The sequence below is a fragment of the Protopterus annectens genome, chromosome 2.part1, assembly GCF_019279795.1.
Source record: "Protopterus annectens isolate FY-2018-M chromosome 2.part1, PAN1.0, whole genome shotgun sequence".
NCBI lineage: Eukaryota > Metazoa > Chordata > Ceratodontiformes > Protopteridae > Protopterus > Protopterus annectens.
This window is the reverse complement of record NC_056729.1, coordinates 1,378,924,420-1,378,952,339: the sequence shown is the minus strand read 5'-3', so window position 1 is coordinate 1,378,952,339 and position 27,920 is coordinate 1,378,924,420. Positions and strand designations below refer to the sequence as shown.

General features: G+C 37.9%; 1 protein-coding gene across 13 annotated transcripts in view; it reads right to left on the bottom strand.

Moving 5' to 3' along the window:
- OTOF (otoferlin) overlaps positions 1-27,920 on the bottom strand; it is a 2,911,272-nt gene that overhangs the window by 463,296 nt on the left and 2,420,056 nt on the right. For all 13 annotated transcript variants that reach the window (XM_044062838.1, XM_044062837.1, XM_044062844.1 and 10 more), the window contains exon 24: positions 12,126-12,250. In XM_044062838.1, the coding sequence (XP_043918773.1) occupies positions 12,126-12,250 (125 nt within the window). The remainder of the gene's footprint in view (positions 1-12,125; positions 12,251-27,920) is intronic.

The following is a 27,920-nucleotide window of genomic DNA, read 5'->3' as shown; positions in this document are numbered from 1 at the left end:
TGCTAGTGTGGATAGTGTGGTAAAGTTGGAAGCATATCTACCTGTGAACATGGTGGCCGTGGTCTTTAGTCCTATGGGTGGACTGAAGCCATGGAACAGCAAAGAAAATAGGTTAAAAAGGGAATTAATGTGAACAACTGTGTCCCCACCCAAAGCTCCAGTAAAGTAAAAACCAAAGGCCAGCTGAAGAATCCAAAGGAACACACACACACAACAAATAAAAATGATCAAAATGACCCATCACAAGCAAAATATATACAAAATTAAAACCGCAAGCTTTCATGCACTTGCATTTTTGGAATGTGGTTGACGGCCCACTGTCATACTCTTGCTGCCTCTTAACAAAGAGGAGAGCTATATTGTCTGAATGGTTGGAAATGACCCTTTGATACAGGCAGTCTTGAAAGACCAAAACGTTTATAAGAATGCTCATTTTCTAAACTATGAAGATGAAATTCCCCAAGTGAATACACATCCTTAACAGTCTGCTTTCTAAAACCATTCTCATTCATAGAGTAAACACATCCATGATGACTGTTGACTGAGGTGCCTGAAGCTGAAAGGGACCTCCAGATATAATTCTATTGGTTCCAACCGCCACTATGAATTCCCTTGGTAGGATCTGGAGATTTGAACCAAAAAAAAAGAGAAGGTCAAAATACTGGGATCAGCACACCTGAACTGTGTATTGAAGACTCCTCATGTGAAACTTGGCATGAGGAAATATAAATACTGAAGCAGCCATAGGCTCTCTGGCAAACTATGGTTGAACAAACCTCACTGAAAGAAAAGAGGAACTGTTTATTAAAGAGATAGAAGTCTGTGCCCAGGGGTGAAAAAAAAACATGTCTAACGTGCATTCTGTAAATGTAAGATGCTGAATGGGGAGTTTAACAACTTGAGCAAAGGCTCCCTTCTGTCACCATATACAGCAGAAATGGAGCAGCATGGATCCAATTATCTAAATACATAGACAGACCTTGCATTTATACAGGCTTTTATGAGCAGTCTTTAATTGATAATGACCGAGAAGAACAGAACCTATTTAATTCTTGGGTGATACTGATTAGGTGGCAAGCCTCTTGTAAGTTCATGAATGCCATCCAGTCTCTGTATGACAATCAATGAAGGACAGACTTCATAGTGACCATTTGAAGGGTTTCCTTGCTGTAAATATGTTTAGGCCACTGAGATTTACAATGAATCTGAGCTTCTTTGTTTTTTTTCCACGGAAAAGAATACTGAATATTATCTTAAGCCTTTTCGCTTTTGTGGGAACTCTTTGGTGGCTGTTTTCATGACAGTGTTCAAGATTTCTCTCTCCCTGCCTATCTTTTTTATGTAATGGGATGTCTTCAAGGATAATGAAGGAATTTTTTGAAAATGAAATGGTACCATATAAACTCTAGATAATATTTATGTTGCCCATTTGTCCTTTGAAATCTTTCTCTTCAGTGTTCAGATGGAAGGAGAATTAAGCATGGAATAACTCCAGAGTAGGCAACAAAGGAAAGTCTAGGGAGTATGCTGTCTGCTTTGGGGCTGACTGTAGCCTCCCACTGATTAGCCAACCCTAGGAACTGTGATTTTACTAGAATTCAAACTCAGTGGACTGTCTCTTTTCAACACCTGCCTGATTCCATTTCTGGTGCGGGTCATTTGGAAACCACATGTGGCACTCTTTCCTTCCACTTAAAGGTCTTCCGTGGAGGCTGAAATTTTACATCCACAGTAGTGAGTGTCTTGCAACGATTTCCCATTTATTTGAGGTACTGATCAACTTTGTGACCAAACAACAGGAGTACAGAGAAAGAAATGTCACTGTGGTATCCTTGATGAATTCTATGAGCCACAGTCAGGAGTGCCATCAGAAAATAATGTCAGGTCTTGCCAGGTCATGCTGCTGTAGTTGTACCTTCTGCCACACTGTGGATGATGTGGACCATATGTTCACAGAGTTAGTGATTTGGACTTTTAACCTCTGATAACTCCCCAACTCATGCTACATTTTGTTAGCTAGGTCCTTTTTAAAATAGTCCATGTTTGTGTAAGATAATTAAACAGACACAAAGTGACAATGGCAGACATACAAATGTGTTTCTCCAATCTGTCCATTACTCTGTATTCCCTGTGTGGGACATGGGCAGCTGGATGTAGGGTTGCTACAGAGTCTGTGGTGTCTGATTCAGGAGTATCTGCCCAAGTTAAACATTCCATTGAGAGCCAAAAGGCCTAGTTCATCTTTTACAGTGTAAGATCAACTGTGTCCAGGTTCTCCCATGGAATTTTAGTAGTGTCTGTTACAATATCTACTAAGGATGGCACTACCAAAGATTATGGGATAAAACAGCAGGCCTGTTGTGATCTCCACTGTGGAGGCTGTACAAGTTCAGAAGCAAGCCCCTCTTCTTCTTCTTATCAAATTTAAGAACTCCCGAAATTTGAGATCTGCTTTAGGAAAAGGAAGGAGCGGTAGCCTCTTCCTTCCACTGATGAATTCAAAGGTCACTCAGTAAGTCTGGTTTCTTTAAAAGCCTTCTTCAACTTTTTACAGGGGGACTCACACTGAAAGACTCCAAATTTATTTTGACTGAGAGTGGAATGCAGGCCATCTGAAGAGTCTTTGGTATAAGAGGAGGGCTCCATGACAGAAGTTCAATACAAGAATGATCAACGCTCAGAAGTGATATCACTAAGTGTTGAATCATTTAATCAGCAACAGTTGTTTCACTCTTAAAACTTTTCACATTCCTGCTAATGTGAAAATATTAATTTTGTGATTACTGTATCTAAGAGAAAAGCATATTCTGCAAGATATGTCAATCATGATCTTTATAACTAAATCAAAGAAATTAATTGTCTGTGATCACACATAACAGTATCATTCACAAATGACTTGTGGTTAAGCCTCACACCTCTCAAGTAACCTGCAGAAGGCTACCCTTAATTCATCTGAACACAACACAAGGAACAGTTTGAGACTAAATAACAAGTGCTGATGCCAGAGAAAACTGCATCAGTGGAAGGCTATAGTGTGGAATACAAGGGCTAGGCACCAGAAAACCTGGTGTTGGCCTTCACACCGCCATAGATGTTGCTGGGGAAATTGAGGTTGAGAAAGCCAGCACTGAAACATATTTGCACCTTTACCAACAGTACTACAGTACTGGTGCCAACATAGTAAATCCTTGAAAGTTTGACATTATAAAGGTAGGTGTCAGACAGCACAATGCAAGAGGCAAACACATTAGAAGCACCAATGTCAGAAACTGTAGGATTAGAACAGACTTAAGTAAAACAGGCCACCAAAAGATCTAAGGGTGCCTGCAATGTCAATGCCTCAGAGAAAGAAATTCTCATTGTTAATAATTGTGTGCACCTCAGTTCAGAAGGAACATCTTAGGAAGTTTTCATCTCTTGCCTTGAATTCAAAGAATTATTTTAGCCGCTTATCATAATCAAAGCTATGCAAAATTGGAGAGTGAAGGGACCTTGGTCTATCTGGTCTGTAATAAAAAGGAGCAGATCAAGCAGTAGAAAGTTTTGAAGTGTTAGACCTCACCACTTTTATTGCAAAAATATAATGTCCTGTAAATGAGGAGGCATCATTTACAACAATCTTAACCAAAACCTTTCAGAAAGAATGATTTTAACCCTATATCTGCAGTGTATGTATATACACTTTGGTTGACATAAGCAGATGGTTGACAGCTGTCCAAAACTGACAGTCCCCAGGATAAATATAGATATAATTCTTTTGAGGAAACTGAAGGTTTCTCTGATTTTACTTCCTCTGGAATAATGGTTAATAGTTAATGGTTAATGCCTGAAGTATACCTCTCAGCTGTTCAGATTTTTGCAAAATGTTCAGATTTTTGTCTCATATTTTTGGTCTGTTCCTCATAAAATTTTTGGTTTTCTGGATTTTTGTAGCAAATTAGTGATGAGTGAATTCAATAAATAATGATAGGAATTTGATTTTCAGACTTCACATCCTTCAGAAAATGCATGGTAACACAAGACCTTTTATTCTACCAACTTTCTAAGTTTATACAAGCAATATTTAAGATGTGTCCCTATTTGTGGGGTGTAGCCGCCACCCGCATTATTTTTGTCTCTGTCCAGATTTTTGTGCTAAGAAGCTGAGAACTATGGCCTGAAGATTTTGACAATTCCTATGCTGTACAGCCTGGTTAAAGTCTAAACAAAGGATTTGTGGAAAACTTTGTGAACTAATCTAAGGCAGGATAAAATAACCTGTATCTGTCACTGGTCTGGATAGCCTGACTGAAATTACACTTTTTAAAAGAGAGTTTAGACATCTCAATATAGCAGAAGGTAATGATAACTTTATGAAGTTGACTGATTTCTTCTCTGACCATTCTTGAAGCACTGCAAAGAAGAGTTAAAGAGTGAGGAATGAGTGATACATGATTGGAAGGCAAAATGTTCCAGCCAGTCTGTGAAAAGGTTATCAGCCACTGGTCCTAATACCTGCAGCATCAGTACTAGAGGACACTGAAGATTGGCCACTTCTTATGAGGTTCTCTATTCCTACATTTTTCTGGATCAGACAGTCTATAAAATTAGTAGAGAACATTTTACATTCTTTAGTTGTGGTGCATGTTAGGAGCATTCTTCTTCAACTGACATGTGTTGAGTACTTCTGAGTACATGCAAGATGATAGACAGAGAGAAAGAACTATGCACTTTTTAAAGTTTGCATCAATCCTAGCATCCAGAAAGTTGATATAGACTTCAGAAATCATTATTCATTTAAAATGTTGGACAATTTTCACTGAAAGAAACTTCTTAAATAAATAAAATCTGGGAAACAGTTTAAGGAACTGAACAGATGCCTCTCAGCTAATTGGCTGGCCTTTAAGTTGATGTCAGATGTCTGTCAGTTCTCTCTGTGTTCCTTTGAAAGTGTTCAGGCAGTAGCATGGAAGAATAAAGTAAAGCAGTTGCAAAAAAGTTATATTTTTGTTGCATACTGGGGGGAAAAAACTTCAACACAGGACTGGGGATACGCTCTACGCAAGATTGTTGTATGTTCAGGTATGTTGCTTTGACGTCTTTTAAACTATAACAGATAAGAAATTATAGAGTGAGTTTGGGGATTAAAAATGCATTTTTTCTTTTTTTTAATGGAACATATAGCTTTTAAGTCTGGATAATTATATATATACACGATCAAGGCATTTAGCAATATTTGTGCATGAGTAAGAATCAGAAAACAAAGGAAGCAGAGTGGTTTGAAGCAGCAAATCAGCTGTAGGCATGGGAAGAAAGAGTTTTTCAATGCGGTGGTACTATAGGTGCCTTTCTGTACATTACAGATTTGTCGCTATCAGCACAACTGAGTCAAAGGAATTCTGTAAGAAAGCTGAAAGTAAAGCTGAAAGTAAAGCAAAAATATTTTTCAATACCTTCTTATCTATTATACAATGTTTGCTGATAAGTATTCAGAAATCTGGTCATTAATTGGTTACACCAATCAGCAAGCCCCCTCGAATGCAGATAACATGGATTCCTATGCAGAGGTGTACACCAATGCCCTGTATAACCACTTAAGCAGTAGTATAGAATCGGCTGTACCTGACCAGATTAAAACCAGATCTTGCTGAAAGAACAAGCCATCCTGGTGAACCCCTGGTATAAACAAGGTATACAGCAACAGAAAGAAACTAATGTCCAAGAACAAGAGGGAACTGGCTAAGCAGAGGCAGAAATTGCTCTTTAGCTTAAACAAACAATTCAGATATATTGTCAAGTCCACCAAAGCTAAGGATAATCAGAAGGCATTCTTTAACTATGTCTGAAATCTAGAAGAGGATGCTCAGCTATTCAGTAAACTGGTTGTGGATGGCACTACCCATACTCAACCAGAGGTAATAGCTAACCTGCTAGCTGACAGATTTGGAGCAAACATCACCCCCCTGTCCCCTACAGTCATCCCCCAAAGTATACCCGCTACCATTCCTCAGCCTAATATCTCAAGAGAGCAGGCCATCTTGGCTCTCTCCAAGGCCAAAAACATGACATCAATAGGACTAGACAGCATCCCAGGTTGTCTTTTTAAACAACTTAAAACATGACCTAGCAGACCCACTTGGATCTCTGTTTAACCACAGGCTGCGAACTGGCTATGTTCCGGCAGAATGGAGGACAGCAATGGTCAGTAATCCCTCTGCACAAAGGCAGACCATCAACTGATCCTGGGAATTATAGGTCCATAAACTTGACTAGCCTCATCTGCAAGGCCAAGGAAAGAATCATTATGGACCTTATTAACAAGGACATAGGTAATCTCCAAACTCTGGACTTAACCCAGTTCAGATTTGTTAAAGGTAACTCATGCCTGTTAAACATGGTTGACCAAGACCCTAGACGAGGGAATGACAGTGCATACTGCCTATCTTGACTTAGCCAAGGCATTTGACACAATTCCCCACTCAGGTATTATAGTGAAACTCTCCTATTTGGGAATTAACCCATACATTACCAGATGGGTAGCCAAATGACTCACTGACAGAACACATACTGTCAAAGTGGGTAACTTCACCTCTAGCAAAAGACCTGTCACCAGAGACATGCCACAGGGTTCTGTGCTGAGCCCCTTCCTGTTCAGAATTTATTTCTCAGAAGTCCAGGCAAATTTGGATGGCCTGTGGCTGAACAAGTTCACTGACAATTGCAAATTGGGAAGCGATCATTGAGTCCCCCAACAATGTTAATATACTGCAGACAGGGTTAACTGAGACAAATGTTTGGTACCAAAACCACGGATTAAAGCTAAATGCAAAAAATGCATTATTACTCCCTTTGGTAAAGCTGGCATTTCAGCTAATTACATTATAGACAACATCACCAAGTGTATACCCTATGGTACATGCTCTGGGTACTCAGGTTGATAGCAACCTGAACTCTGACCACCATGTTTCCTGACTAGTAAGGAAATTGTTCTGTGTGGCATTTCTTATAAGTAAAGGCATCATATTTAGATCTAAGGATAGTATAATTCCATTATAGTTGGCACTCATAAGACCAATAATTGAGTCTAATGCTGCCTTTTGCATGTGCCTCACCAGACACCTGCAACAACTGGACAGACCACAGAGGTTTCTCACCAAGAAATTACAGGGTACTCAAAACAAGTCTACACTGAAATACTGAAAATTCTGTTACTGTATTCTGTCTCCTACAAGTTGCTAAGGGATGACCTGTGCCTGGCTTACAGGGCAGTCTCTTGCCCAGCCCTGATGGAAATGCTACACATTTATAAATCAAACTGTACGAGGGTCACTAGCTCCAGGGATCTTAACCTAGCCTCTGACATGAACAGGTCATGCTGGAGAGATAGATACATCTCCCAGACACAGCCACTTCTTTGGAACAAGCTTCCAATTTACATGAAACAGAACTGATCCCTGACCCTCTTCAAACATAACCTAGATCAATGGATGGGTGATAGCAAATTCACTCTTGGAGTGGTACCCATTCCCCTCCTGGGCAGAGAAAGTCAGTATTAACTACAATAGACCTTTACCTCTATAAACTTCACTCACCTAACCACTGACAGTTGGGGCAACTTGGAATAAATATGCCAAGGCTTATAAGGGCTCTAGGGCTGTTAGCCTAGTAACCTTCTATGAACATATGAACCTATTGTAAATACAACATAAACCACAACATTAAGTCTGGAAGGCTGTAGCCATTGGGAACATACACTACACCTGCCATGAAAGGTTAGATGTAGCAATAAAAATCTTACCAGCATAAACATTGTGGGTGCAGACAAGCAGAGCGGGGACAAAACATGAAATACTGATTTAGTACAATTCAGTACACCTGTTACATACAACAAAAGGTAATATATGTGCTGTTGTAGTTAAGTGCATAGATGAGAAAATAAGAGACATTGTTATGTGCTGGCCTACTGTCTCAACTATAATACTGATACCTGACCTGGAAAATAAATTATTAGAAGCATATAACATATCAGAGAAACTAAATGTTTTCAAATCTTTTTCTGAGTTCAATGGAACTTAGTTTCAGTCTATACTGTTTCTTTCAATTTTCTACCATAATGAATAATGATATCACAATTGTTTCCAAATGTGATTACTATAGTAGATGCATTTAACTGAATATATTTTATAATTTCCTTTAATATGGAGGACTATGATTAGGTCTCCAATCATAAACAGGATGTTATTTTTGAGAGACAAGGGTGTCAATAAATTTATCTCATAGGAGAAGGTCAAGAGGTGAATCTTGACACCCATGCTGAGAAAACATAACATTCTAGTTTATGACAAACAAGACCCAATCATAATACGTTGTAATGCATGTAGGTATTTACCTTCTCCAATGTACTACAAAAGATATAGAAAAAAAACACTGTTGCAGTGGTAACAATGCAGTCACACGATAACTACTGCCAAATAGAAAGTGGCCACCAAAGCAGAACATCAAGACATCAATAGATAGGCCTCTCCAGACAAGCCTGATGTGAAATTGTTCAATAGTTAGTACTCTACAGAACAAAACAACATATGAACTGCATAACACCGAATGCTGTTTCCCATAGGAAATCATTGCTGGCACATTGCATTCTAATTGTGTACCAGCAATGGTTCACATCTTTAGGGAGACTTCTTTGATTTGGTGAGACAGTGGAGTTGGTATATAGAAGTTATGGGGTGAGGGGGACAAGCCTCTTACATCAGGGGATATAGGGGAAAATACAAGAAAAATTGAGTTTTTCAACTTTTGGATTTCAGGCATTTGTTTTGTTTGTTTCTTAGGAACTTTCAGGAAGTTGGCTTTTCATAGTAGAACCCAGTAAACATTTCATTTGAAATGAAAATGCCCAAACAAAGTGCTTAATGGTTTCCTGCTGCTCTTCAGTCTCGTGTGGCAGATGAGTACTGATAATACTTTAGGCTAGTGCTCATCAATATGGGAGGGGGGGGTGCTTAAATATTTCTTAGCACCTTTCTGATATAAGAAATATATGGTATTTCACTAATTTCAGAATGTAATCATGGTATTTCATGCACTACAATAATTTTGTTAGTAGCCCACATGAACTTATGTTCATTAAATATTAGATATATTTATTTGGTAAGCAGTCATAATGACTATGTGTCCATCATTTAAATAAAATGGTTTACTCAACAAAGCTCAAGCTCAGCATCTGCTAAAAAGGAAGAAAATAAAGCTATATTGTTACAGTGTATTTTTTTATTCACTTGCTACAAAGGGATTCCTTCTTCAATGAGCGGAGTGGACAGCAGCAGATCTGTGTTTCTAGACAAAGAAAATATTTTAGGAGCTAACCCAAAAAGCTGATCTGGCACTGTATATCAACATCAGAAACAGAAACTTATCTTCTACATTATTAGTCAGTTTTAAAGTAGACATATCCATAGCAGCACACACATGTGCACATATGCTTGGATGGGTTTATGGTAGATGACCAAGTTTTTGTAAATTCAAACTTCATATGGCCAAAACCATATGTCTGACTTTCCAAAAAAATCAAATGAAAGAAAACAACAAAAATCTACATTTTTGCAGGGGGAGAAGCAAGCCACCCTGCACTCCCTGCAAATTTTATATATATATATATATATATATATATATATATATATATATATATATATATATATATATCAACTTGAGATCAAACTGCAGTGGGGAAAAGTGAGAATTCCCCATTCCCCATTGTATCATGATCACTATATAGTACAAATGTTTCAGGTTTTCAAAAAGTTGAACATATGATCTCAACCATATGAAGTTTGAGTTTCCAAAAACGTAATCATCTAGCATAAACCCTCTTCAACAAATTCCCATAGTTTGTTCTGTATAAATGAATTATTCAACCAAAAACTTATGCTTTATCGATTAAAGTATTGTTCAAACATCCAGACCACTAAGATTTCGGATAAGTGAACATCTTAGTGCTATCAGAAATTGTAAAATTTCGAATGCTCTATACAAACATACCATGACCCATAAAACTGCCCAATTCAAATTTACTATTATTGATAAAATCCACATGCATAGATCTCTGAAAGCTGGTTGGCATGATAGACTAAATAATATGGAATCCGCATGGATCACCAGGTTAGGAGCTTTATTTAAACCTGGTCTTAATGAAATTATGTAACTATTGGTGCCAGCCTAGTTCTTTGGCTGTCTTTTGCTTTTTTGTTGTTTTTTTGTTATTTTTGTTATTTTATGCTTTGTCTACATGAGAAATAGGGTGCAATCTATCAACATTTACTTTATTTTATCATAATATGTTGATACTGATGATATTGCATGTGGATATTGCTTTAAATTTTTGGCTATATAAGGAAGAACCAGGATGTGCCATTTGTATTTTCTATTTGCACTGAGGAAGGCTGGAAATATAGCCGAAACTGGTTTGCAGGTTGCAGTTTGTTATTTTTTGATGTTGCCACAATAAAGATTTAGGCATTTTTCTTCCTTGTGCCGGTTCATTTTTTGGCTTTTTTATCTATTAAAGTAGCCATGGAAACTACTATAGTTTTGAAACAGAATTAAAGCCCAATATCACAACATGATACAGCTCAGGGAAAACACTGGGGGACATACTAGTCATATCAAAAGATGAGTCAGAAAAAAAAAAGGTCATTGAAACCTATTCAAGTCACTAGCCTATAGGTTCCAAATAAAATACTATGGAAGATTAAGATAATATAAGGTCTTCATCTTTTACTGAAAGCTTACGTATTTATAAAAGTCACAGCTATGTGTCAGCTACACACTTAGGGATCTTAATTTACATTTTTGTGCAGTTTTACAAAATGAAACTAAATTTACCATTGAAAGAAGACATATTTGAAGAGTCAGAACATATCTAATTTCAAAGTGTTGATTTGGGAAAAGTAACACTTCTACATTCTGAGATAGCTCTCCATGACTTTGACAAAACGAAGAATGCCATTATGAATATAAATGAATGGTACCCCCTCCCCCCAAAAAAGCAGTTTTTACTGTATAGACTAATTTATTATACCAACTTGGAGGCTGTATAACCTTGGACTTGAGGGAGCTTTGTTTTTTTCCTATTTTATTGACAGTGTGACCTCAGAGTTGGAAGAAATAAGCAAAAGTAAATGTTTTAATTTGCTCTGTTTTAGAGCTTTACATTTTAGATATTTATCATTTAAGCAATAACCCACGCCTGGGTGTGGGTAATACTGAATTTACCCAAGGTTGGTGTGGTTTGGTCACGAGGGCGAAGCCTGAGTGGCCAAACAAAGACAACTGTGGGTAAATCCAGCATTACCCACACCCAGAAGTTGGTTATTACTATTATACAATGACATTATTTAAGAAAACAAATACTTGCTTTTCTTAAATAATGGCATTGTATAATGCCTCCTTGCTGCCCTTCCGCAGCTGTCCAGTATTCTGCGGCAGTTCTGATGTACTGCACATGCGTATGGTTACGCGGTACATCAGAACTGTGTGTGTGGGAAGCAACGGAGAAAGGAAGATCTCCGTTGCTTTTAAAAACTTGTCTCACTATGTTAAAAGAGTTTAACATAGCGAGATAGCTTTAAAAAAAAGCAACGGAGATTTTCCTTTCTCATTGCTTTTTTTAAAGCTGTTTCGCTATGTTAAACAAGTTTAACATAGCGAGACAGCTTTAAAAAAAACAACAGAGAAAGGAAGATCTCAGTTGCTTTTTTTTAAGATATCTCGCTATGTTAAACGCATTTAACATAGTGAGATAACAGCAACGGAGCTCTTCCGTTCTCCGTTGCTGTCCAAAAAAAAGACATACTAATGGAAAAAGTCCGGGCGACTGGACCTTTTCCCATTAGTATAAGTCTTTGATTTACAACGTGCACACTGACCAATCAGCGTGCATGTTTTGGAATATTAATGGGGGGTTGTTGTATAATTTGTAAGTTCCACTTATGAAATGTTCATTTCAACACTCAGCACCACAACTGTCTGAGAAAGTCTGGTTAATATAATCAGAAAATAAGTTATTCAGCTTTCCCTCGTACATCTGCAAAACTTGACATGTACATTGCTCCTTTTACAAATAAAAAATATGTCTCTGTTCTTACCTCTGTACACTGACTGTGAGAAGAGAAGAAAACTCGAGCAAAAGGATCAGACAGCCCACTGCTGTCTGCTGCAAATAGGCTTCTAGCTTGATACATGTGCACTCTGAGCTGGAACAGTTGTTTTTCTGAGGAAAGAGAAATAATTAAAATGTGTTTATAACTGAAAACATTTTAATGCACATAAAATCCTTCCAGTATGACTAAATGTGGGTACTCCAAAGTGGTAAATACTACTGACTTATTTCCCTTGTTTATCAGACAAAAGTGAAGCTTTTTCATTGTGAATGGGAAGATTTTCTTAAAATGGAGAATCAGTTCTCAATGACCTGCTACTTAGCGGAAGCACTCTACTCTCAGCTGATATGGACAGGAAAGCCATTTTGTCATTTTGCTGCCACTTAGCATTGATTGCCTCTCAGATGAGCTGAGCTTATGTTGTGTTTAAGCTGGATGACAGCAGACAGACCTGGGGTGAAGCATATTGTATTGGAGGGCACTGGTTTACAAACTGACCTAGGAGTTGCAAATGTTTTGATAATTTGCATTTTATGTTTTATATATACATGCTCATGTAAATAATAATCAGTAAAATAATTATAAGCTAATTTAATATCATGCTCTACCCCAGGCTAAAAATAACACCAGTCTTTCATATTGTCATATATATCTATATATATTTATATATATATATATATATATATATATATATATATATATACATAAATGTGTTCACAGCTGTGTAACAGAAAGTGATATATAGATCTTCAATGCATAAATATACTTTTTGATAAATGTTACCTCATTCAATGCCAAGACTGATTTCCTGAATGGGACATAAGTTGACACAGGAAATATGCCAGTATAAATAAAATGTAAATAAATACCTCAGTGACTCTCCCCTGAAAACACTCTGTGGTCATGAAAATAAAAAAATAATAAAATACACTAAATAAAGATTAATAAGTCACGAGGGACCCTTTATGAGCAAATTAAATAATGGGAACTATTACTCTTTCTTAAAACTGTGGTGTTATCCTGGATTTTTTTTTTAAATGTCTAATTTTGAACCTAACATTCAAATGAGTTGCTAATAATGTACTGAATGGAGATTAAAGGCAAGTAGGACTTGAACAAACTGTGGAGCAAGCTGGACTTGCAAACTACAGGAAGGACATCTCCATATGTGGTGGCACTTTACAAGTGCAAAATAAAAAAATGTACTGAATGACATCTACCACATCTAACAGAAAAGTGTTAAAAATGAAATGCACTGATGCACTTCTACTGATACAGTTTAAATGCTCACACTCCAACTACTTGTGTTCACCTGATAATTCAGTAAGAGTCCTTTTTGTAGAAGAAGTTTCACATCAGTGAATGAAATGTTGTGAGGCAACAGTATACTGAGTTTACAATTATGTCAGACCAATTAGCATTGAGAAATTGTGATGCTAGCCCTCCACAGAGACTCACCAAGGTCTGCATCACTTTTATAGCTAGGTCAGCCAATAAGAAGCTGGGTAACAAAACCATAAAACCACAATAAAGCCTTGCCTTATCCCAACAGTCAATGAGTGGGTCTTTAAATTATCAGTGTGCTCCTAGCCTTGATAGATGATCAGGCTAGAGGCTGGTGGCTAGATGGGTGATTGGTAAAATGCTAGAACTGAAGGGGAACCATTTCAGAGTAATAAAAAAAATGCAACTAAAATTATGAATTAACATTTCAAGGCTACATTAACTCCACTGCATTTTAAATTAAGCAAATTCATTAATGTTGTTTCAGAATGCAATGATAAAGGAAAAAAGCTACCTACCTCTGCTTAGGTTTTACAAAGATATAAATAAATATTCTGTGCTTCTTATCTTCTTTCCTGCTGACTACCAGTCCCTCTCTTATAGGTCCTGAGGCCCATTCATTCCTTGTTCAGTGGGATGGTGGGGGTCCATCACTAGATGAGGCAAGAACTGACCATATGGAACCATTATCCAGGTAGGCATAAAGTTGTCTTGTGCCTTGTTCTGCCTCTATATTTCACACTGTCCTGAGGAAGAGTGCATTCTCATCTTGATAGACAGAGTTTCTGGCTTACCCACATTGTCTCAAGCCTGGGCCATCATAGAGTCAGCACAGGATCATAGGAAATACAAAGCAATTGAATCTTAGGACCATTTAGTCCTTTCCAGTATCCACTCTCACCCTGAACCTCTAGCAAATCTGTAAAGCATATAGGATAGTAGTGCTGTGTGGACTAAAGTGGGGCAATTAGACTCATAACTGACATATCATCTTTAACTTCTGATCTACTGTGGGTGGCAACAGTATGTACAGGAAAAATGCATCTATTTCCCAGGCATGGTTATATGGAGCTCTACAGCAGAATTTCCTTGGTTGTGTGTTGCTCAGAGAAGCAAAAAGGTCTATCTCTATTACAACTCACATGTTTGTGATGCCTAAAAATGTATTCCTGCTCAGCAACCATTTATATTGATTAGCTGAGGTCCTGCTTAACTGGTCCGCCATGAAATTCTTATGTGTTGGAATATAAATTGTCTTCTAGAAAAAAACTGCTTTCCAGGACCTTATCTTTTGTCTACATGCCTTTATCTTGCCTCCAGTAGTAAAGACCTTGCTTAGAGATCTGATATGGTGCAATATTAATGCAAAGGAGAAAGCCCAAATACAAAAAAAGCAGGTGCAAAGATATTTGAAGAGAAATACAGTCCAAGGCACCCAGATATGGAAAATTTCAAAATAGAAAAAATAAGATCACAAAGGGGGGAATGTAGAACAGAAGAGTAGTGAAGCAGAAGTTAAACAAACAGAAGTAGAAGTTATGGAATACCTGCAAAGTGAAGAATGTAGTGTAGAAAGTCTGACACATGTCACAGCATGATGGAACCATGAGTCCCCAAAGTAAAGAAAAGCAGATGGAGTGGGAGACATCTGGAGAAGAAATATGGACATAGGAAAGAAGTTTAATGTGGTGTAATATTTATGCAAAGGAAAAAGCAAAACTAATAGGTTATAGGTTCATAGGTAGGTACTAGGCTATCTGCCCGAAGGCATTTATAAGCCTAGCTGGAAGGTTTCGGCTTTCGCCTCCCCCTTAGATTAGTTCCCTGTGCCTCTGTCCAGCAGAGCCATTGAAGTGATCCCTTGGGTAAACTTTCTGTTTCCCATCCACTCATCAAGGTTTCTCTTGAAGAGGGTTAGCAAGGAGCTCTGCCTAATGTAGACTGGAATCCTGTTCCAGAGCATGGGAAGTCTCTGGGACAGGAATCTATCCCTCCAGCACGTCCTATTTATTGTTGTGGTGAAGTTTAGATCCCTGGAGCGTGTGGCTCAAGGGGATATGGTTTTCTTTAGGTGGAGCATGTCCATCAATTCTGGGTTGGACATGGCCTTGTATGTCAGGCAGAGATCACCTCTGAGTAGGCGGTATGCAACCGAGTACAGCTGGAGTTTCTTCAGTTGAGCTGCATAGGGCATCTGCTTGAGGCCAGTGATCCTCTTGGTGAGGTACTTCTGTGGTCTTTCCAGTTGTTGCAGGTGTCTTGTAAGGTACATCCCAAATGGGGCATTGTACCTATGATGGGTCTGATGAGTGATGCGTAGAGGGGCCCAATTACCTCTTTCGATCTGGATGCAAACCCTTTTGTGATTAGGTGGGCCACATAGAAGGATTTTCTAACCACTTTGGCAATGTGATTATCAAAGGAGAGGTTACTATCTACTTGGATCTTCCGTATTTAGGGGGCTACCACCTATGTGGTAGTTTGTGGGTACTTGTTTTTTTTCCAAAGGGGATGACTATGCACTTTTTGGCATTTAGCTTGAGGCCATGGTTTTGACACCAGGTATCTGTCTCAATTAGACCCTTTTGGAGGATGTCTGTGTCAGCCGGAGAGTCAATTATAGCCCCTAGTTTGCAGTCATCTGCGAACTTGGTCAGTCATAGTCCTCCTGTGCTTGCCTGTACCTCTGAGAAGTATATGCCGAACAGAAGGGGTCCTAGGACTGAGCCCTGGGGAACACCACTTGTAACCGGTTTAGAGTCAGACCTAGCGCCTGCAACTCTTACCATGTGGGTTCTGTCCGTGAGCCAGTTGGCAACCCATCTCGTGACATAGGGGCTTATGTTCAGGCTGGTGAGCTTGTCTATAATACCTGAGTGGGGAATGGTGTTGGAGGCCTTTGCTAGGTCTAGGTAGGCTGTGTGGACCACCTTTCCCTCGTCTATAGCCTTGGTAACTGTGTCAAAGAAGTCCACCAGGTTTAGGAGGCATGATCTTCCCTTAACAAAGCTGAACTGGGTAGGGTCCAGTGTTTGGAGGTTTCCAATGTCTCTGTTAATGAGATCCATGATGATGCACTCCATAGGTTTGCAGACCAAGCTAGTCAGGCTTATAGGGCAATAGTTCCTGGGGTCCGTTGTGGCTCCACCTTTGTGGAGTGGAATAACTGTTGATGTGCGCCACTCTGTGGGCAAGTAGCTTGTGGAAAGGCTGAGTTTAAACAGTGTGTTTAGGTGACGGGTTAGTTCATCTTTGAGCTCATGTAGGACGCAGCCTGGGACACCGTCCGGTCCCATTGATGCTGTGTTTTAGGCTTTGGAGAGGGCTGTTTTAAACTGAGTGTCTGTGATTTCAAGGGCACTACATTCTTCTGGTATAGTTATGGGCCCTTTTGGGGGTGACAGGGGGATGAAGTTTGCACTGAACCTGTCTGCCAGGATGTTGGCTATATCGGTCTGTTCAGTGTATTTTGTGCCATTCTGCACTAACTCTGAGCAGATCTGAGAATTGCCACTTAGATTCAATACAAAAATAACAACACCAAAAACATTTGAAGAGAAATGCAGGCAAAGGAATCCAGATTTGGAAACATTTAAAATACAAAATTGAGTAAACAAATGAGGAAAGTAGAAAACAGGATTAATAACGGAGAAGTTAAAGAGATAGAAACTGAAGTTATGGATTACCTGCAAAGTGAAGGATTTAGTGTAGAAAATCCAATTCTGGTAATGTTACAGTATGATGTAACAATGAGTCCCCAGATTAAGGAGAAATAGGTGGAACAGGAAGCAACTGATCACTTGTCATATGAAGATACTCTAGATGCTTCAGCAGGAAACCATTACAAAAGTTCAGCTGGAGTTGCACAACATGGGAATGAGTAGGAAATACTGGCAACTCTGACACAGTCAATGTGGAGTGATAGGCCAGTGAGTTCTCATATGAAAGTGTAACATAGGATGCAGGATGAAGAGATTATGTCACAGGAAAATAGTCTGGAACTTTCTGTAGCATGCCCGCAGGAACATAAACAAAGAGCCCACAGTTTAGAAGAAAATAATCTAGAGGAAGAGTTCCTTGATTTAATAGAGATGGATAGATATCTTAAGATCAATAAAGAAATATTTTACAGTAAGTCAATAAGACCCAAAATGTTAGAAGTCTGATTAAAACAAATGAACATAGTAATTGGGACTATTAATAGAAATTCATGTGATATAACAAAAGTAAATAGGATATATTACTGTGCAGCTAAATTAAAAACAGATACAGTTTTACAAAAAAAAACACATTGGGCAATACAAGAAAGGAACAGAAGAAATCAAATGCCATCATGGAAGTATCAAATAGAGAAACTATAAAGAAATGAAAACAAGAAGTGCCACTGTTAGAAGAATATAGAAGAGGAAACATTTCAGAAAAATACTTAGAAAGACAGACATGATAAAAGCAAATCACAGTGTCAGAAAAGACTAGGATTTATCATACACTAATGCAAATAATACATTAAAAATATCAGCACAGGCAGAAAAACTTAGAAGATATGCAGATAAATATAAAGGAAAAGTACAAAGGAAGCAATTTATTGCTGATCCAAAAAGGATTTATTGAGAACTGGGAAACAAAGCAAAAGGAATAAAAACACCACCAAAATAAGAAGAAATAGATGTATTTTGGAGAAATATCTCTGAAGACCCTGGGAAACAAAACAAAGATGCTGCATGAATAGAAGAAGTAAACAAATAGTCAGAAATTCAAATGTACAAGATATGAAATGGGATGAAGTAACAGCCAGAGAAACTGAAACAATCAAGAAAGGCTCCTAAATGGAAAAACTCCAGGCCCAGATGGAGTACCTAACGTCTCAGTAAAAGTATTAATATCTTTACATGGAGATTTAGTCCTCAGTAAGAACTGCTTACTGCGCATCCTAAACTGACACCGGCCTGGTTATTAACAGGAAAATGATATTCTTCCTTAAGAGTGAGACTGTAAGCTATCCTAGAAATTATAGGTCAATAACTTGCCTTCCAAATGATGTATAAACTATATACTGGAATCAATGCCAACAGAGTTTACAGTCATTTAGAAGAAAACTCAATCAGGGCTTTTTTTTTGGGCCAGTACACACCGGTACAGCTTACTGGCACCTCTGCTGCCCTGTTTCTTATAAAAACAAAACAAAAACAACTTTCTTTTTTAAGGGTGTTCTTTAAGAACACCCTTTGCCTTGGGTCACACAGACACAGAAGACCTTTCGACTGTGGACCACGATCAGACAAGTGAGTGGTAGGTGTGCGTGTGTTTAAGTTTTTTAGAGGAGTGTGTGTGTGCCAAAAATAGGTAGTTGTGTGTGTGTGTGTGTGTGTGTGTGTGTGTGTGTGTGTGTGTGTGTGTGTGTATATACAGGTCTGCAACACAATTATAGTAGTTAGTCTTACAACAAAACAGATAACAGTAGAAAGATATCCAAAACAAATCAATAGTGCAGGTAAATGGTACCTCAGCAAAAAGTAGAAATAATAAAAAAATTACAAAAGGTACCAAACCACGACAGATAAAATCATTCACAAGTTTAATACAGAGGTGAGTGCTTTCACAGACAAGCTGCTTCATCAGACAATTTGATCAGACAACTCCCAACTATTTAAAGTATGCCTTAACCAATAAAACACTGCATCCAATAATTCAGTTAACAATTAAAAATTTACTGTACCTTAAAGAACAACATTTATAAATAACATATAAATAATACTAATGCTCACAAAGCAATTTGTAAAAAACATATATAAGGAACTTTCTTACATAATGGTATCATCAGGCATTGGTTCATTTGTTTATAGGTCTATTCACCAATACAGGTTGAATAGGTATTTTATCATTCAGACCCTTTCCCATATTTGCCCACATCCTAATGATCTATTCTAATTCCTTATTTTCCACTCTGTTCCTAACTGCTTCTCCTCTTAACCCTGGTGGAACCAGTTCCATAACCATAAACTTAAACTCATGTCCTACTCCCATTCTCTGAACATGCTTGGCTAGGGCATTCGTTTAGGCCTTTCTAGAGATATCATAAAGATGCTCCCTTTTTCGGTCTTGTAGCCTATTTGTTGTCATCCCTATGTAAAATGAAGAGCAAACTACACAGTAGCTCAAATAAACCAAATGTGTAGCATTACAGTTGGCTTTTAGATTAAAACTGAGTTGTTGCCTGTATCCTATACTGTCCAAGCACTTACAAAAATTGCATCTTTGGCATAGTACAGTACCATGCTCAGAGCCTGTTCTAGTAGTAATATTATGTGGACTATACTTTGGGCCACAAAGGAGTCTTTTTAAAGATTTCTTGTTTTTATAAGCATAGCGTGGAGTAAAGCCAACCAAACTCCTAACTTGCTCATCTGCACAAAGGATGTTCCAGTTTTTCTTGAACACATCCTGTAGCAGTTTAATGTTAGTTGAGTACGTCACAGGAACCCTCATAAATCTATCCATATGCCTTACATCATCAGCCACTCTATTTCTATTGGAAAAATAGGGTTTACCTATTCCTTCCCTTAGTTTATGTGTCTGTGAGACTACCATATCAATTTACTTCTTAGAATACCCTCTCTCAAGGAAATTTCCTTCAAAGCTTACCAACTCTTCTCTAAATTTACCCTCATCAGCTGTTAATCGTGAGACCCTTAGAGCCTGTCTTTTGATAACATTCTTAAAGATATGTTGTGGATGCATATTACACATATGTGTTTCTATAACATTCCTTCCTATAAAGCCCTGTCTCAAAATCTCCTGATGTAGATCTATTAATCCTAACATCCAAAAAATCTAACAGTGTAGCTGAACTATTAGCTGTAAATTTAAAAAAATGTTCTGTGTTATTAATGTCCTCTAGAAAAGAGTGAAGACTAAGTTCATCCCCCTCCCATAGAAGGAAAAGGTCGTCCACAAATCATCTGTAAAAGGCTACAGGATAACCTTTCTCTTCAGCTAAAATATTGCCTTTTTCCCCAGGCAGTCATGACAATATTGGCGTAGCTATTGGCACATGAGGTGCCCATAGCTACGCCAACACACTGTCTAAATAAACCCTGTTCAAACAGAAAAATGTTGTTTTCAAGAACCATCTCTACCAGGAAACATAAAAAATAAATCAATTTTCCTGGAATCATAAGTACGTTTCCTGGTAGAGATAGTTCTCTGTGTGTGTGTGTGTGTGTGTGTGTGTGTGTGTGTGTGTGTGTGTGTGTGTGTGTGTGTGTGTGTGTGTGTGTGTGTGTGTGTGTGTGTGTGTGTGTGTGTGTGTGTGTGTGTGTGTGTGTGTGTGTGTGTTTGTGTGTGTGAAATGTCCAGATTTTCGCAGAATGTCAAGATTTTAGTTTCACATTCATGGTCTGCTTCTCATAAATCTGTGTTTTTTTCTGGCAATCCCTGGCAAATCATTGAGGATTAAGACAGGAAATAATGGCAGACACTTGAGCTTTAGACTTCATATCCTTCAGAAAGTTTGTACTAATGCAAAACTTCTTGTTCTATCAACTTTCTAAGCTTGTAAGAGCAATATTTAAAAGATCTCTATTTTTGGACATTTGACCCCCCCCCCTCATTATGTGTGTTTTTGTCCAGATTTCTTGCTCTAAAAGGTTGAGAAGTATGGGGGAGGGTCTAAGAGGGAGGTAGGGGTGTACGTGTGTGTAATACCTCTCAAATGTACAGATTTTCACAGAATGTCCAGATTTTTGCCTTATATTTTGGTCTGTTCCTCATAAAAATTGTCTTTTTTTTTTTTTTGGGAAATCACCAGGATGATCTAAGGATTAAAGTAAACTAATGGCATGCATTTGAGTTTAGTTTCAGACTTCATACCTTTTAGAAAATGCATTCTAACACAAATCCTGTTATTCTAGAAATGTTCTGAATTTATAAGAGCAATAGTTAAAATGTGTCCCTAGTTTTGGACCTTTGTCCCCCATTATGACAGGCTTTGCCCAGACTTCTTGTGCTAAGAGGTTGAGAGGTATGGTGTGTGTGTATGTGTATATATGTGTGTGTGTGTGTGTGTGTGTGTGTGTGTGTGTGTGTGTGTGTGTGTGTGTGTGTGTGTGTGTGTTTGTGTGTAAGAGATAGGTAGCATACCCCTCAACTACCCAGGTTTTTGCAGAATGTCCAGATTTTTGCCCCATGTTTTTGTTTTTTCCTCATAAAAAGATTGACATTGCTAAATAATGACAGATATTTGAGGTTTAGACTTCATATCCTTTAGAAGAATGCATACTAACACAAATCCTGTTATTCTAGCAAAGTTCATGAGGGAAATATTTATAATTTGTTCCTATTGATTTTAGACTTTGTCCATATTTCTTGCATTAAAAGGTATAGGTGTGTGTGAGGCAGTGAAATGCCCTAGTTAGGGTTAGCAGGTGGCTAGTAATTTGCTTAGGCTAAGCCCTGTACCTTAGCTACAGGAAACAAGAGCCTGAATCCACTACCCAAAATATGCAACTGTTTTGCTTAGCAAATTGTATCATTGTGTGTTTAAACTTTTAAAGCAGTGTTAATAGCATAGCAGGTAGCATACTTTTGTTTTGATGCAGAAGGCTGTGGGTTCTATTCCCCACAGCATGTAGATGGATTGCTGATACTGTTTTGGATTTTAAGAGCGTGGGGGGTGTTGCAGTCCTCAGTATGTCCTCCTTTGGATAAGATGCCTAGTAACCATGAACCTGTTTTAGTTTGCCATCTATTCCCTATTGCAATATTACCAGCTTATCATTTTTAATGTAACATAGTCAATTTTATGCTTCAAGGGCAGCAGGCAGTGAATTTGTAAATTAAATACTTAAATAGCAGCAACCTTTCATTAGTTACAGTTAGATCTTTTTATTGTGGAATTATTCAGATGATTTTTACTTCTGCAGAGACTGTGCATATTGACTGATATTGGTGGGCTGTAACGACAGAAGTTTGAGTGGCCTTTTATGGTTGAAATGTTCTGAATTGGGCAGTTTTGGCATTATTGGTTCATATGTTTTGTTTCTTTGCTTACTGGCTATACATTTAAAACACTCTCTAACAAGTGGTGTATTATACAAGGGATATGATTTAATTATTATATATTATAATTTAATATAACCAGGAAGGTGACTCAAAGAAATTTTGTATGGTTCTAACAATGTGTGCAAGGGTTCTGCTGGAAAATTTGAAATAAAAGTTTTAAATTAAATCAAAATATCTGTAATCATTGTAGAAGTAAAGCAGAAAGCAGTATGTACACTGAAAGTTTTGAACAGTGTTTATGGCAACTGGGGAGAAATAGCCAAATAATGGGACATTGGCATGGTGTTGACCCAAATGCAACATATGCATACCACCACCTGTTTGTTTACAAAAAAACACTGAACTAGACCATGGCAATAGAGCAAAAGGATAACAAAAGAAAGTCATATGGAACAAAAATATGTCATATTAGAGAATTGTAAAAACGGGAAGAATCTAAGCATGGCATGAATAGATTACAAAAAAAACACATTTGAAAGCATCCCACATTCATGGATAAATGACTGGTTACAGATATACAAGATACACCCTACAGTGATCAATTACATTACAGTGCCCATGAGAGAGTGGCAAACCACTTTGCAGCTAAGCCATGATAGAGGACAAATTACTATTCCAGGGATAAAAATGCAAAGGGGGATTTTCCAGGGTGACTCTTTGTAACTGCAGCTCTTTTGTCATGTCCTTAACCCATTAAGCTGTCAACTTAACAGATTAGATCATGGTTACAATTTGGCTCCCAGAAAACATCAAAGTGTAAAAATTTCTCATCTTTTTTTGGTAGATGATTTAAAACTGTACAGTTCATCAAATGAGGAGCTGAAAGCACAACTGCAAGTGGTCAAAACTTTCTCAAATGATGTAAGAATGTCATTTTCTCTAGATAAATATGCAAATGCATCATTTAAAGCAGGAAAGCTGCAGCACCAAGAAAATAACAGTCGGAGGCAGGAATGTGGTATAAAAAAAACTTGAGCAGGAGGAAGTGTTCAAATATTTGGGAACTGAAGAAGGACTGACAATAAAACATGAACAAATGCGAACAAAACTCAATAAGGAATATTTTACAGCCCTGACGTCTAGGAAAAAAGTCCAAGGTCTAAGTCTGTTTGCTCTTCCTGTTCTATCTTAGTTGTCAGTATGCTAGTAATGTAGGATCTGTTTTATTTTTGTCCAGACCTTCCATAGTATGTCTTTATTTCATGTGTTGTTCAGTTGCTAAGGATGGCCACATGCTAGGTTTATCTTTGACTATTTTTTATTCTGAGGGAGGTAGTACGATTAGAACATTTATGAATGCTCAGAAGAATGTTGGAAGTGTTGGTCATTTTGTGAAAATGTGTTTTAACTTCAGAAGCGTAGAAGAATATTATTGTTAATGAGGCAATGCATTCAAAACAGAAATGCATGTGAGTATAGCAGAAATCCAATTTGTGGGTGCTGTACAAGCAAATAGCAGAAACAGAATGTGTAAAAAAAAGTTGTGTGAAAAAAATAAAGACAAGTCTGAAAAGAGAAGCTGGAATGTGGAAAAGATGTGATTAAGCTAGACACTGGTGGAACATTTTATCTATTTATTTATTTGTCATTTGTTAACCAGTTAGTCCAACTAAGTCAGTGGCCCATTTTCAGTGGAGACTCAAGGAGAAAAGCTACAGACAGTTATTACAACGTTACAAAAAAGAAAAACAGCTCACAATGAAGTTTTATGCAAGCATTACAATAATGTGCTTTACAAAAGGCCTGAGAATGAAGTTTACATAAACATTACAATAATGTACAGTACAAAACCTAGATTTTGTTTAATCAACAAAAGAGAAAGAGATGCAAATGAGATAGGACACTTGCAATAGGTGGGTGTTAAAAGTATGAGAGGTAGCAAGGTGGTGAGGTGGGATTTACATGGAATCATTGAAGTGAAAGGTGTTGGCATTCAGGAGAAAAGTTTTAAGTTCAGATTTAAAGAGATTTATATTAGAATGATTCAGATGTTAAGGGGGAATTTGTTCCATGCATGGGAAATACTACATTTGTAAAGAAGTTTAACAATGTTTTTAGTTTATAGGTGTCCAGAAGGAGTTGGTCAGAGCTGTGAAGAGTTCTGGGAGGGGTATAATGTGATATTAGTGAGAACAGAGCAGGACAGGAAAAGGGTTTTAAGAGAACAGTATGAGTCATTCGCAGCTGGGAGTGAAGCAGATGCTGGGGGAAGTCAAGCTACTGGAGTTGTTTTAGTGAATGGCAGTGATGTGATTTGTAGGGTTGGTTACTAGCAAATCTTGCAACATTATAATATGATTGACAGAGTTTAGCCAAAAGGTTAGATTGTAGATGTGAAAAGATGGGGGAGGCATAAAGTAGACACGGAAGGAGGAAGGCCTGAGATAGTTTCTGCCTAGAGTCAGGGGCTTGGTATTTTTTGTCTGTAGAGCAGGACGAGTTTTTGATTGGTCTTCTTGATATACTGCTGAATATGGGTATTAGATTTTAATTGGTCATCGATAATAACACCAAGAAGTGTAGTATGTGGGTCAGGTTATATGATGGTATTGTTGACAGAAGAAATGGTGAAGGTTGTTTTGAAGTTAGAGAGAGTTTTTGGAGAAAAGAGTAGTAGCTTTTTTTTTTGGGATTTAGAATTAGTTGGTTGTCAGGTAGTCATTTTTCTACAGATAGGAAGCTATGTTGAGTAGTAGACAGAATGTCAGAGAAACTGTGACAACAGGTAATAAGGGTAGAGTCGTCCACATATTGTATCAGGGAGGATGCTGTACAGGAAGTATGCAGTTGATTTGTGAAAATATTAAAGAGTAAAGGGCCAAGAATCAAGACTAGAGGCACCCCAACTTGGATTGGTAAGTAAGGAGAGCAGGTAGCCTGCCATCTTACTAATTGCTGTGTGTTAGTGAGCTAGCTAGTGAACCATTTAATAGTAGAGGGAGATAAGCTGAGTTGTGATAGCTTGTTCAGAAGTTTGGAGTGTGATACAGTTTCGGATACTTTAGAAAGGTCAAGAAAGAGACAAGAAACCAGTAAAATGCAAGATATTTTCTGAATGCTGCCTACAAAATGCAGGCTAAGTAAATCTGTATGCACATTGTTAAAATATTCTGGGCACAAGTTAAAGCCAGCAGATAAAAAATGATTGAGCTCTAGTGGTTTCAGGGTGTGTTTGTGCAGTCTCAGGAGAGGCACCCTAATATATCATGCAAAGCTGATTGTCCCCCTATAGGTTTGATTAACAGAATTCAAGAAAAGATGCTAGAAAATGTAGATAAGAGTGTAGTTTACAGTGACAATGTGCAAAGTGTGATGACTAGAGAAGTGAAGAATACTTCCTTCATGCAGTTTAGGGAGAATATGATAGTGGACAGTTTTCAGAGACAGGGAAAACATTTTAGAGGACAGTCAGAGTACTTGAACAGTGCTAAAGAAAGCTAATGCAGAAACTAATTCAAGTCACAAAGTAATTGAACTGAATAAAATAAATACTGTTAAGAGTGTTTCAGACCAAATACACAGAAAAAGAAAATGCAGAAAGAATGTGTCTGTTGTTGGCATATTGTAAAACAAATATCAGTTAAAGATGAGAAATTGCAGCAACTGAACATCATAGCAAGTGACAGGTTTATTGGAGCCATACCTCCCAACTGTACCAAATGACTTGATTTTTACCGAGTTTTGAGGTCCAAATAATGGGGTGCCATGATTCCCGAGTGGCACCCCTTCATTTCTGATTTTTTTGTTTGTTTTTTTATTTTTTTGCACTTTAGAGCTGACATCATCATGTGCACGATGACGCCAGCTCCATCAGGGCTACCAGCCTGTCGGAACTGAACTCAAGGAGCTTGCATCATGCATGCATTTCCGGCTGGCCTGGCTGTTCAAATGCACTGTGAGCGGGAACAGCACAAACGGAATGTAAAGGATTCAGAACATCACGAACTGCAAGGATTTGGATTTATATTCAAGAATGGAAGGGCTGGGATTTATAGTCATAAGGGCTGGCTGTGCAATGCGAGCGGGGAACGGAAGTAAGGAAACCTTTTAATGTATTTCTGAAACATCTCATTGGTAAATCTTAATGGTACATTTCCATAATGTACTGCTAAACCAGTGGCACTGAACATCCATTTAATAAACTGTTAAACTAAGCATGTACATGTGTTTTGCATCACTAACTCTATGGGGGTCTGTTATTTATACATGTGGCGTGTGGAAAAAAAAGTGTGATTTTTTTTCTAGTTCATTATCGTATATTTATTACTGTGTACAAGTTTACTGCATTAGGATTCTGGAGGTTGTGGAGAGGGTAAAATGGGTGGGGGGTGCAGTAGCTTTCTGAAAAGTTTGTGTGCAGCTCTGCCTCCCCCATCAGTTTCCCAAACATCCATGCCAGCGAGGTCCATTGCAGACATGCACTTCAGCTTCATGTTCTGCTAAGTCTGCCTGCTTGGAACTGCAAGTGGTGTATTTAGGCGAGTAGCGTGCATTTGTAAATATATGTATTTAAACTACCATGCCCACGCTGTTTTACCTATAGAGATGACCGTGTCCACGTAGGTTGTTCACTAGCTGTAGTTAAGTTTTATGATTTTTTTTCCAAACCGACCCATGACCAACTGAAATGCGTCTCTTAGTCTGACAGTTTCCACAAATTCTAAGCCTACACAAACAATTTCTACAAGAAATAACCATGTGATGCTTGCAAATTATACTCAACTACCAGGTCCTGAAATAGGCACCGCACAGTATGTGGGGCGGCTGATATGGTTGTGGGGTCATTGATTTATGGGGTTCTCAAACTGTACAAGATCTGTGTTACTCTTCAGATTGGATCATTTTTTGTTTGTCTCCTCTCCAGGTAGAGCGCTAATCAAACATGCCCAATTGCAGGCCTAGGCCATCACAGAACTGTACAATTAAGGCAGCATTAATAGATGCTATAATAACAATGCAGCATAAGCAGTGGTACAGCAACCAGTTTTACATTACAACTAAGTGCATTATGATGGTGGAGTTCAGTAATAATGCAGCTTAAGCAGAGTTCAAGCAAGTAGGATTAGACACCGAGCAAATGAGATTGGTTAGACGGAGTAAAATTATATATCTCTCTGTCTGTCTATCTATTAATTAGGATTACCACTCTTTATGCTGGGTATTCCCTATTTGTGGAGTTTTGTACTGTGGAAAAAAAAAAATTAAAAATGACAAATTTCCTGAGATGTTAGGACAAAAACAAAAATATTTCCTAAATTTCCTTTAATAATTACATAAATCAATTATTTTGAATCTGAAGCACTTAAATATAATACAAAACAGCACAGACAAGTGCAATTCTGCAATACTGAGTCTTAAAATCCAGTCATTTGCATTAGCTTTGGGTATGATTTGTGCCGCAAAATTTCATCTATTCCTAAAAAATGTTCCACTCTG